Below are 11,705 nucleotides of genomic sequence, written 5' to 3'. Positions count from 1 at the left end.
GCAAAACGTTTTCCATTTCAATTTAGATATAGACCTACTTCGCTGTAACACAAAGAAATATAGGTAGGACAATATTGCGGGTAGTTTTAATTGACCAGGCTTTAATAAACTCAAGAAATTCCAGTTTTGCGGGTTCTCGTTAGGACGCTCTGGCTTTTTACATCTACGTCTAAATTCTACAGAAATATTTTAAAGCTTAGATATTGGGTAGGCCTACTATGACTGTTACCCTATTTATCTATATTCCAAGAAGTAGGAGGGCTTGAACTGGCTTGAGGGCAATAATTTGGAATGTCATTACAACATCCCCCAAGGTCTGAGTGAACGGTCTTGGATAAGAATTGTCCCGGAGACGTCTTAGACGGGGCGCACTCCTCTTGACATGGAGTAAACGTTGCGGTACATGGTATTTGGTGAGAGTAAAAGTAGCTGGCTTGTCCAGAGATCATGTTAAAAGAGCACGGGTCAGACAGCGGCAGGGTGCATGCGGGGATGGATGTGGAGAAAGCGGTGCAGGCAGCGCCAATCTGATGGTGACGGGATTGCGCGCAGCTGACTCCAATGTAAGACATCTCCTGGTGCGTCTGCACGAACCGGTCGGCGTCTGCAGAACTTGTTGCACTCAGCCGGGACCGCTGTGAAACAAGCGATGTGGCGTGGTTGGGGAAGCGGTGGTGAGCACTCAGATAAGTCCCTGCGCCAAGGTGGGTGCGCACTGGTGACTGGAGAGGCAGAAACGGCGGAACCGGCCAGTAAAATGGACCCGCTGCGGCCAAGGTGACACTGGTTGCCCTGCTGGAGGACATCAGACGACCTCCTCCCTTTTTTAGTGCAAGCTTGGTCCTGGATCCAGCTGTGGCCCTGCGCCGGAGTTTCCCTGATGTGCCACCTATAAACACATCCTCACTGCAGGGGTCCAGCATCCAGTAGTTGCCTTTACCCGGGTCGTCATAGTGGCGCGGCACTTTAACGAAACACTTGTTCAGACTCAAGTTGTGCCTGATTGAATTTTGCCAACCTTGTCTGTTCTGTCGGTAGTATGGAAAGTTGTTCATTATAAACTCATAGATTCCGTTGAGTGTGAGACGTCGTTCTGGGCTCTGGCGGATCGCCATCATGATGAGCGCGTTATAACTGAAAGGAGGTTTCTCAGGTTTAATACTCTCTTCTGCTCCCCCGCTTTTCTTTGAGTCTCCCTTATTTCCTTCTCGTTTTCCACTTGCAGTCACCGGTTTGGTTTCTGCTTTAGTGCACTGTTTTGGGTTTTCGCAGTTCTTTTCATTGACAAAGTTTTCCTCTTGACTAGATATCTCTGGATGTGCGGAGCGCAGCTTCTGGGACGGAGAAGGAGCCTCCGGGTTACCTATCACTCCCTCTCGTCTCCACAACAGGCTGCTGATGCTGAATGAGGACTTGTGGAAAAAACGGTCCGAAGTTTTCAAATCCTCCATCTTAAAGGTCGAAGTTACAACTAAAATCCTCGAAGCTGCCCCGGTGATCGGAGCAGAGAGGGTAGGCTAACTGATCCCAGAGAGCAAAGATGCGCTGATTGAAAGAGGTGCGGAGCCAAAGACGCACTGGCCAGACAGCGTGACAACAAACGCGCATGATCTCAGAAGCTCAGCACTCGCTGCCTACAAAAAGTAGTGCTTTACTTGACTGATCGGTGAACTCTTGGCTTCAATTAATACTTCCGTGACTCGTGAAACTCAACCCTCTCACACGCGCCTTGCCCTCTGGGTTGGCCTCATATTTCCTCTCCTTTTATCGCTAAACACCTTTGATCATCATTTGGCAAAATTCCGATCAAAAGAAAGAATAGAAGCCTGAATGCTCTTGTCGATAAACAAACGCAGCGACAGATACTTTGCAAAACATTCGAGCAAATAGGGCTCATATAGTCTATTAACTCTAAAAGAAGGGAAATGCACCTAGAAGCACATCTTATTTGTAAATGAAAATGCATTACTGATCAGACAAAAATATATAGCCTAAAAATTATCATCATGTAAGCACAGCTGCTGCCAATATCATGCTCACATTCCTAAATAAATTTCACAATTGACAAAAGCTCACCGGTTTCTTTTTCCTGTTAAGATGGTAGGCTCTTAAAACAGCAGCCAAACAACCTTTTCTGACTCTATGTGACTTAAAATAAATAGGGGAGACCGGGGATGGTTGTAACATTTTTTTCTGTCTGTATCTCTGAGCTATTTTAAGCCAGTGCCTTCAAAATGTGCTGCAAACTAGTTGCAAGTATCTGTAATTAGAAAGTCTAACTGTTATCTCAGCAACACAGACATAAAATGCATGGTTTAGGCTCAAACACAAGGAGTACAAAGTTACAACATTTAATTATTTTTTAACATAACTGAGTCTGTGCATTCCTGCATGTGTGTCTGTGTGTAGGGGTGGTGATTCAAGTAGGCTATCTAAGTCCTTGTCAGTCTTAAAGATAATGGGCACTAACTGAATATTAGTGTAATGGTGCTTTCAGACCAACCGCAAATTTTTGCCTCGCAACTTCCCTCGCATGAGTACATTGGCTGCAAGTGTTCACACACAATGCAAGAAGGCGATTTTAATGGGATAACGTGAATAAACACAACTCGCCTGTACTACAACTGTATGAACCCAAAGTAAACATTTTGCTGTCATTAAATTGCAATAAACGGATTAAACTTATGCCGAAATAACTACAACATGATGCAGATTTGTTAAACATATAAATTCATGCTTGGTCAGGTCTGCCAGCAAGACAGCAGGACAACAACTTCTAAAATGTTTGTTTTCTGAATGGAGTTTGGATCGATCAGGGCTATGGGTCACAGTGAAGTACAATGATAGCTGAAATAAAGTTACAGACACGTTTTCTGAACTCACCAGGTAGTTCAACCTTCTCGCTTTATTTTCTCCAAGTAATGTCCAGTTTTGTCTGGTTTTTATATAAATATTAAGTCGTAGTCCGACAGAGCTAACGACCCTAGCAACTTCACTGTGACCAAGTTACCATAGCATAGTCCTGATCGATCCAAAGTCCATTCATAAAACAAACAGTTTAGAAGTTGTTGTCCTGCTGTCTTGCTAACAGACCTGACAAAGCATGAATTCATATGTTTAATCATGTTGTAGTTATTTCGGCATCAGTTTAATCCGTTTATTGCTATGCAAAATGTTTACTCTGGGTTCATACAGTTGTAGTAGTTGTGTTTATTCACGTTAAAATCGCCTTCTTGCGTTGTGTGTGAACACTTGCAGCGAATATAGTACTCGTGAGGCGAAAATTCTAGGTTGGTCTGAAAGCACCATAACTGTTGGTGCTTGTTTGCCTTGCACTGTCAGAGTGGTAACAGACATATGGCACTCCTTAGCACGCAGGCCCCATGGGCCCACAGAGAAGGCTACAGGGTTACATTAACATTTGAACATATAAATAAAACAATTAAACATTACTGTGCGTGTGTCAATCACATGCTGAAATTCAAATGAAACATATAAATACATTTTTTTGGTGTAGGTTGTAACATTTTAATTTCCAAATAACCCAAACTTTTGTAGACACGAACTAGCTGATGTCTGGCATTATAGCTCTTATAGCTTAGAGCTAAAACATTAGCACTAACAACTTGCATGAAATATATCTATTGAGACACAATTTCAGTGTGATGAGTTTAAATACAAAACAGGTAATGCAATAACAAAAATGAATTAAGTAAAAAAGATACTTTCTTACATCAAAATTATCTTTTACCTTCCATAATTGTCAGTACCTGATGATTGGCCACTACAGTGACATGTACCTATGGCTTATACATACCTTCACTACTCTCAAGACAATTACTAATTAAAGACAATTCTTAAGACAATGGTTGATTTAAATAAGAAATAAGTAAAAATGTATGGGTACACAATTTTGTTTGATAGTGGCTGATGTGTCTGCATGCCTGGACCACAGACTGAGGCCATGCTTTACCTATCGTTTGACCAGCTGCAATTCAACTGTAGGTTACTTTACCATTACTGTAACAATGTTCAGTTAATGAAATCAACTGTTATGCTGGGTGTTTTACAGTTCATATGCCAGACATCAGACATGACGACCAGAACCACACAAAATCTGTTACCATTATACCTTAGTCAATTTGATAGGGGCCTCCCTCCATAATCCCTGCGCTGCACAAGTGAGCACTTGTTGGGAATGTCTCAAGCGCCTCAGAAAGCATGCATTGTTGTCTCAACACTTGTAATCCCCTTGGATCTTTTTCTCTGTTAAATATTTGATTTCATGTATTGTGCTGTTTACAGTGATATTGCAGCAGCACCCTGAAGACGTTTGCATATGAACAAGGCTGTTGCTAAAACACTTTATTGGCCTATATATATATATATATATATATATATATATATATATATAAAAATATAAATTCATTCTATTTGGAGGGGATTGCTGTGGGAGAGAGCAAGCAAAACGAGAATTGATCACATTAATGAAACATAAATCAAATAGTGATAAAAATAATAATTGCTGATAACGGGTGTTTATTTCCAAAAGACTGACCTCTAGTATAACATTGGAACAGATTAAATGTAACTGTAAATTAAATTGATAGAATGTAACCAAATTAAAAAGTGATAAAAAAAGAGCTATCTGAACATATGTACTGAAGTACACTGACTTTCATTTTCTACACTAAGCATTTTACACTTCTGGACAGCTAGAACCTAATGGTCTCATCTTATGTCAGAGAAACATCTGATAGGTGGTGAAACCTGCAGGACTTGTTACAACACAGATCTTCCCGTAGTTAACAAAAGAGACTCATGATACAAACAATGTGGAAGTATGGGATGGATTTTCCCGCAAAGCCATCACATTGTGTAGTGAGCCTTATGGGGCAATCCTTAGTTGTGGTAGTGCAGCATAAAGTTTTTCTCCTGGACATTCTGTGTTTCCCAGATCTCTGTGCCCAAACAGGACAAACTCTCGCTGTAAAAAGCCTTGAGTGACTCCAGCCCGCAGCAGCTGTTTGACTGAGGATATTGACTCTGTACTTGGTGTGTCATCTGAAATCAGAAGAAGTAGCATTATCATTATATGCAGTAAGCATATTAAGCACAAAAAATATCTGGACTATCTGGACTGGAATATCTGTTATCTGGACTACACAAAAACAATCCTGAAGGCCTATAGAAACTCGTTCAGAGATATTTAATGCACATTTTTGTTGGCAGAAAGCACAAAGTAAATAAGTAAACTTACTGTTAAAATTACCCATGAAGGCAATCCCCAGTGAGTCATGGTTGTTGCCTTTTGCATGTGCTCCTACTACACCCCAGCCTCGCCCTTCATACACTGTACCATCTCCCCCGACGATAAAACTGAAACATACAGGAAGCATGGTCGACGATCCTGTAGCACTGGAAACTAGCAGAAACCCATTAGAAGGAATCCATAACTAATTTTACTCCAGTAGATCCAAGTTGTACTTACAATACTATATAAATATTACTCAAACGTTACATTTGCCTGGACTGTTTCAGCAACAAAGGCAACAGAGCTACTCACTTGTATCCAATGTCATCAAAGCCGTTTTCTGTCATATGCCTTCTCTGAATGCTGACAAGGCGGTCCATGCACTCTTTCCGGCCACTGCACCTTGGGAGGGCAGTGTGGTGTATGACAACTCTCTGGGCAGAGGCTTTCAAAGTCATCTTTTGTCGAGGGGCAGCTGCTCCCCACTGCGACCTTGAAACAACGTTCACTGAAAAGCAGTTTGAAGATGGTCAAAAGCATATTCAAAACAAAAAATGCTGGCCTATGTCATAACTGAAAATGTAATTAGCAACATTAACTGCAACATTTACGAGTGTAATGTCTGTAGGGTATGGCTGTTTTCTGTCATACCTTTATGGTCCATAGTGTTATACACAGATGCCTTTGGTTTTGATGACTGATCAGCAGTAGACTGTGCAGCTGCATTATCAAGCAGTCTGATTCAGGAGGTGTGGTTATGGGAAGTACACCTTCCGCGTTCTTTGTTGTTTCATGTATACACATGTCTTTTTTTATGAGCACACATGTTGTTTTCCCACTGGTCATGCTGGCTGAGTAATAGTCTTCAGTTGCTCAACAGGTTGTTTGGAATATACACGTTTTGAAAAAGAGGAAGATGATACTGCCAGTATTCCATAGTGGCAGAAAATCTGTGGTACAGACAGCTGCTTCAAAATGATGTCAAGAGTCATGGGAGTTAAATCAGTAGTATCTGTTTTGCAATATCAAGTACCACGGATGCTTTTTTCCATAGGAGGAAACAAACCCTGATGTTAATAAGTAGTCTAAAAACTGGGTATCGTTGGGATTTTAATCGACACTCCTTATTGGTTTGGTTCTCTATCAATAGTCTCATCAGTTATTTTTCAATAATAAACAATTGCTTTTAATAAAGATATTTAAAAACTTCCAAACAGAATTATTTTTTTATTTTAATATTTTAACTATAACTAAATGTTGTTTCTAGAACAGGAATTCTGGAAGGAGGGCCCGGTTTGTCTCAGCCAGCAGCTCAGTTTACAAGAATTTTTCAAATTTAAGATTTGTGGCAAAATAAGCGAAACACTTAGGACTACAAAGAGATAGATTTCATTTTAGCTAGTTTGTAATAGCTTTCTATTAGCTGAACTAGCACGCTGTGCTTCTATTAAAATATGGCTTTCTACAGCTCCAACACACAGAGCAGGAGCGATACTCTAGTGTAATAAGAAATTACACCAAAGCATTAAAAAGTACAGATAAAAGAACCATTAATTTTGGAGCTTATCAATTTAACAGTCTTATCATTTAGCCCCGGGGCCCGTTTCATACTAGGTTTTGAGACCTGTCCCTACTGAAGAGGCCAATTAAGTGTCCATGCTGCCAAAAGTATGGGTGTGTCTGCTAATGTGAATAATTACAGCACGTGTTACACAGTTACTTGTTTCATTAAATACTCAGAGACATTTGAAACAGCAGATTATTTTAATCTAACAAAAACACATTTGAAAATGACAACTGTTAAAAAAAAAACTATTAATACATTATATTCACAAGATTGTGTCTGACAAACTGCCAGTCATCGTACAAAAGGTCAACAGACATCAGCAGTGCTGCTGTTTGACAACAAACCACACATGGAGAATAAAAAAAAAAGAGCTCTATATGAGCTGCTGCTAGGAATATTTTTTCGTGAACAGCAATACTGTAGATGCAAATGTATGACCTCCTCTTGATCACCAGCTTTACTCTGTCCATCTGTGCCCACAGTGGGGGGCTGTGCAGACGTAGTACAGTCTCATTGCATCCTGTCAGGAAAAACACAACATACGCTTAAAATAGTAGACCTTCCCGTTTCATTAATGGCTGAAACATGGCATGCTGCTGACCACAAATAGCTGGTAAACGTATTCATAGACAAACAATATTAAGACGACAGGTCATGTATGATGTTTTTCACCAACAAAGATCATTACCTCAGCCTTCATACTGTGGGACTGGAAGAACACTGCCTCCTTGTGACCACATCTAGGATGAGACATAGAACAATGAAACCACTGCGAACACAGTCGCTCAATGTCACAACGTTTCAGTTCTCAATCAGTTAAAGTGCAAAAGGATGCTGGTGCTTTTCACCAAATGGTTAAAATTAATAAAGTAACAATTAGCAGCTCTACGCAGTTTTAACCCTTATGTGGTTTGTATGCTTGTATGGTTAATCACTCCAGCCCGCCATGCCTATATAAAACTTTGGATCATTGGAAACTACTTATTCCCAGTTTAAGATGGAAAAGTGGTGAAGTAAACGTGTGGCTGGTCAGTCATCCAGTAAGGCAAAGCTACTACTGTTATTCTCAGAACTTGGCAGGTTTATAAAAAAAAAAAAAAAAAGAGATAAATTCCAAATCAAAGTTTCTGCAGACGTTTGTCAGGTGGTGAGAATGAGGACGCCAATCAGGAAACAAGTTTGCTCTGTTTCTGGTATGAGTGTAACGTTACATGACAGTAATACAGTGCAGACATGATGGAGTATACATTACATATAGGCTTGTTGCTGTGAATTAGGAATTAAGTAGTCAACTTTCTTTCCTTTTGTGGTCAAGAATCACTTAATGCTAGGGCTGGAAAATCAAACAATAATGATAATTATTGCAATATAATTTTCCTCAATAACAACATAACAAATGCTCAATAAATGTTTGATTTAATTCATTTGAATCACAAACGAGTTAACACTTTATTTTTCTATTAAGATATTTATTTTGTTAAGGAAAAGGGACTGAAAAAAGATTTTACTGAACTTTACTCATGCATGTATGTTGAAAAAAGATGTTATCATAATTGTTTTTAATGGTCTACCTCAGATTTGTTAAGTGAACCACTGTATGGCATCAAGTGTTTGTTCTGACCATAAGAATATCTTAAAACCACAATTAACCATCTGGTTTCTTCAACTTTCACTCAGGAGCAAAAATTTGCCTTTAAACTAGAAATAAATAATGACTTGACATTTATTTGTAATAATTATTGATATCGAAAGATATGACTTATATGAAAGATATTTTTTATTGTGATAACATTTTTGGCCATATTGCCAAATCCTACTTAATGCAGATTGTAATTCTCCTAAAACAGTTTATCTGTGCTGAATGTCCAAAAATCCAACGATACTAAATATTGCATCAAACAAACACCACAAGAATTATTAACCTAAAAACATCAGAAGAACGATAAGGGGTCTCCAGAGGGAGGGAGGGATGTCGACTTATTATGGTAAAACTTACTTGGGACAGGGGTGATCCTCCGTCCTTGGTAGTGTTGGATCCTGAGATACATCAGCAATGATCTGTGTCAGCTCGCTGGAGAAAAACAGAGTCAGGATGCTAGATGACTTACAGACAATCAGCCTTCAAATGACTGACATTATATACATAAAGTGTGCAATATAAGGTTTTACTATTATGGGCATTACAAACGATGCCCTATTGCAAATGTTTAGTCATTTAATATGTGTTTAAACCATGATTAAAAAAGTTATTTCTGCAATTCCTGAAACAGATCATTAAATGTCAGGACTGCCGTAGTCAAGTGAGGAAGTGTGCGCATGAAAGTGTATGGATGACGCATTTAACTTCATTTGTCATCGACCATTTTCGTGACTATAAAAAAAAGCTGTAGTGGTTGCAAGCAGGGTAAGGAACCTAATGCTAGAATGAAAGGTTTCAAGCCTGCTTCTCAGAAAAAGACAAATGTGCTTGGTTGCACCTGTACCCACACCCAACAGTGATCTCACATGGTCCTGTGGGCACCTATACATTACTACAAGGTGACAAGTTAAAACAACTGGAGGTCAGCAAGAACAAAGTTTACAGTGGATGTTAAGTTCCTCTTATTATGCAGAGATGAAACTGCATTAAAAAACAACAGAATGATATATCAGTCAATTTCAAGCTAATCGAGATCTTGGTAATTTATGTGGTAATGTGGTTTCTTTTACTCACTCAACCTCGTGGGTGATCTTGTTGACATAGATGCAGCTGTTGTCCGCCTCTTGTTGGTAGTCACAGTTCCTGCACTGTGCACAGGGCATTCAGAAAATTAATATAGGCATTCACATTGCCTGCCTGCCTGACAAGTCATCCCTCTAGATTTTGTTTTGTTTTTTTAGTTTAGTAGTCAACAACAACAACCTAGCACGGGACAGAAGTTTTACCCTGTATACTGGCCTATATCAGTGTAGGCCTAACCATCTTCATGTTAGGAGTGATCCCTGTTGTGTCACCGCTTACTTATTGCACCGCACATACACTACATTTTGAATGACTCAGATTGATGCAAAACCCAACTTCATTGAAACATTGTCACTTTTAATAGTTTTTAATTTTTTTTAATTTGATGTAGGGCTGTGCGATATAGACCAAAAAGTCATATCCTGGTACTCTTAGGCTGAATCCCGATATAAAATATATATTGGGATTTTCTCCTAAGTGGGCTTAGCACTAACTAACTAAACGTGCCTGTGCTGCAAACATATAAGCATGCCCTGCTTTCTCCCTGTATGTCTGCTCCGGTGACTTTCTCCATCAGTAGTAGACTATGATATATAAAGACATAACATATTAACAACGTTAGTGTCTAATTTTATATCCCTTTTGAAATTATATATGTATACCTCATAATACCGATATACCGCTCAGCCCTAGTTTGATGGTGTTCAAACTTTATGATTTCAATACTCCTTGAAAACACTCATAGTTCTATGTGTTACTTCCCAGATAAACTGAACTCGTGTCAATAATGGACCACTAAGTCCTGAGGTTTAATTAGCCTCGTTCAACCACTGTGTGGGAAACAGTCCCGGACAAGCGACACGAAGGTGAGATTTGTGCTTTATTGTAATTTTTCTTTTCCTTTCAGTTTTATAAGAGAAAAGACTGGTTAGTTTGGTTAGCTGCCCCACCTCCGTTAAAGAGCAGCTTAACGTTACAGCATGTTCCCTAAACTTTCCTGAGTGACCTTACAGTGAATGAGACAGACCCGAACAGGACTAACGTTAGAGGTAGCCCTGACAAAAAAGGGACGAATTTAGGACATTTTAAAACTACGCCAAATGATTTGGTATACTCACAACTTTATTATGTAGTCGTTATAACTATATAATTTATCATACGTCAATTAACGTCACCTCAAGAGGCGCGATCACACTAACGTTACCAGTAAGTTTCAATCAGTCACTTAAATCAACGTTAACTTACCGCATACAGCAGGATACGGTTCTCCTTGTCTTCTTTAGGGTATAACATGTTGTTACTGAAAAACAAACTCAGTATGTTTAGTGGATTTTCAATTTTCATTTTGCCCTTCAATTCCTTTACAAAGTAAGACTTAACTATAGTTATTTATAAAGACAACGCTAGGCTAACATGCGTGTAGCATCCACACTTAAACATTAGTTAGGTTAACTGATCTAACCTCTATTCGGCCACAAACTCACCATTCTTGACAAAACCGTATCCCAACAAATCCTGGTTCGTACGCTCCAGTGTCTAAATCCATTGAGGCACCTTTTGGTTTAAGTTAAACCTCACAAATAACAAACTTGATGCTCTGCCTTTTTCGCTTCCACTCGTCTGAAAACAGACCAGCTGCGCATGCGTGTACTGTGACGATTTTTGAGACAGCGCCTCCAGGTGTGTGGGAAGATAGATAACAACTTTCTTATTATTTGTACATGGCAAATGAAAAACAAGGTTAATTTCAGTAAAACAGCCAAGAACTTTGTTTATTATTATTATTATTTCTTAATGTCCTGCTTTGTTCACTCATAGAGCCGAGTCCAATACATGGTGATGAGGGTGTGATGGATTTATTTCATGGATAAGGTCCTCTTTAAAAATGTGAGCAGTGCTGAGGAGGACGATCTCTGGATTTCTTGTATCTTAATGTTACCAGGGATTTTGTTGGTGTATTTTTCCATCCCTTTCTTGACCAGATCAAGAGCACCTATTACCACTGGTATTGTAGTGGTCTTCATCCCCCACATTCTCTCAATTTCCATCTCCAGATCTTTATATTTGGAGAGTTTTTCTGTGGTCTTTAGGGAGGCATCATCATTTTGGTGGGGACAGACATGTCAACGAGCAGACAACTTCTCTCCTTCTTGTCCTTCACT

General features: G+C 39.4%; 3 protein-coding genes across 3 annotated transcripts; all 3 read right to left on the bottom strand.

Moving 5' to 3' along the window:
* Positions 1–230: 230 nt before the first annotated feature.
* Positions 231–1,451, bottom strand: foxg1c (forkhead box G1c). Its single transcript, XM_046074812.1, has one exon. It carries the CDS (start codon positions 1,449–1,451, stop codon positions 231–233), a length of 1,221 nt encoding a protein of 406 aa, XP_045930768.1.
* A 3,007-nt stretch (positions 1,452–4,458) lies between these two features.
* pglyrp5 (peptidoglycan recognition protein 5) lies at positions 4,459–5,971 on the bottom strand. Its single transcript, XM_046074509.1, has 4 exons — positions 5,906–5,971; positions 5,567–5,762; positions 5,261–5,379; positions 4,459–5,064 (listed from the first exon to the last, which is right to left on the bottom strand). The coding sequence occupies exons 1-4, from the start codon at positions 5,916–5,918 to the stop codon at positions 4,889–4,891; spliced, it is 504 nt and encodes a 167-aa protein (XP_045930465.1). The 5' UTR covers positions 5,919–5,971; the 3' UTR covers positions 4,459–4,888.
* Positions 5,972–6,999: 1,028 nt separating this feature from the next.
* On the bottom strand, positions 7,000–11,188 carry polr2i (RNA polymerase II subunit I). The gene is made up of 6 exons (XM_046073905.1): positions 11,028–11,188; positions 10,789–10,843; positions 9,535–9,608; positions 8,818–8,892; positions 7,510–7,561; positions 7,000–7,341 (listed from the first exon to the last, which is right to left on the bottom strand). Exons 1-6 carry the CDS (start codon positions 11,087–11,089, stop codon positions 7,279–7,281), a joined length of 381 nt encoding a protein of 126 aa, XP_045929861.1. The 5' UTR covers positions 11,090–11,188; the 3' UTR covers positions 7,000–7,278.
* Positions 11,189–11,705: the final 517 nt, after the last annotated feature.

Source organism: Micropterus dolomieu, linkage group LG17 (assembly GCF_021292245.1).
Source record: "Micropterus dolomieu isolate WLL.071019.BEF.003 ecotype Adirondacks linkage group LG17, ASM2129224v1, whole genome shotgun sequence".
NCBI lineage: Eukaryota > Metazoa > Chordata > Actinopteri > Centrarchiformes > Centrarchidae > Micropterus > Micropterus dolomieu.
Note: the sequence above shows the minus strand (reverse complement) of the source record. Positions and strands in the feature narration are given on the sequence as shown.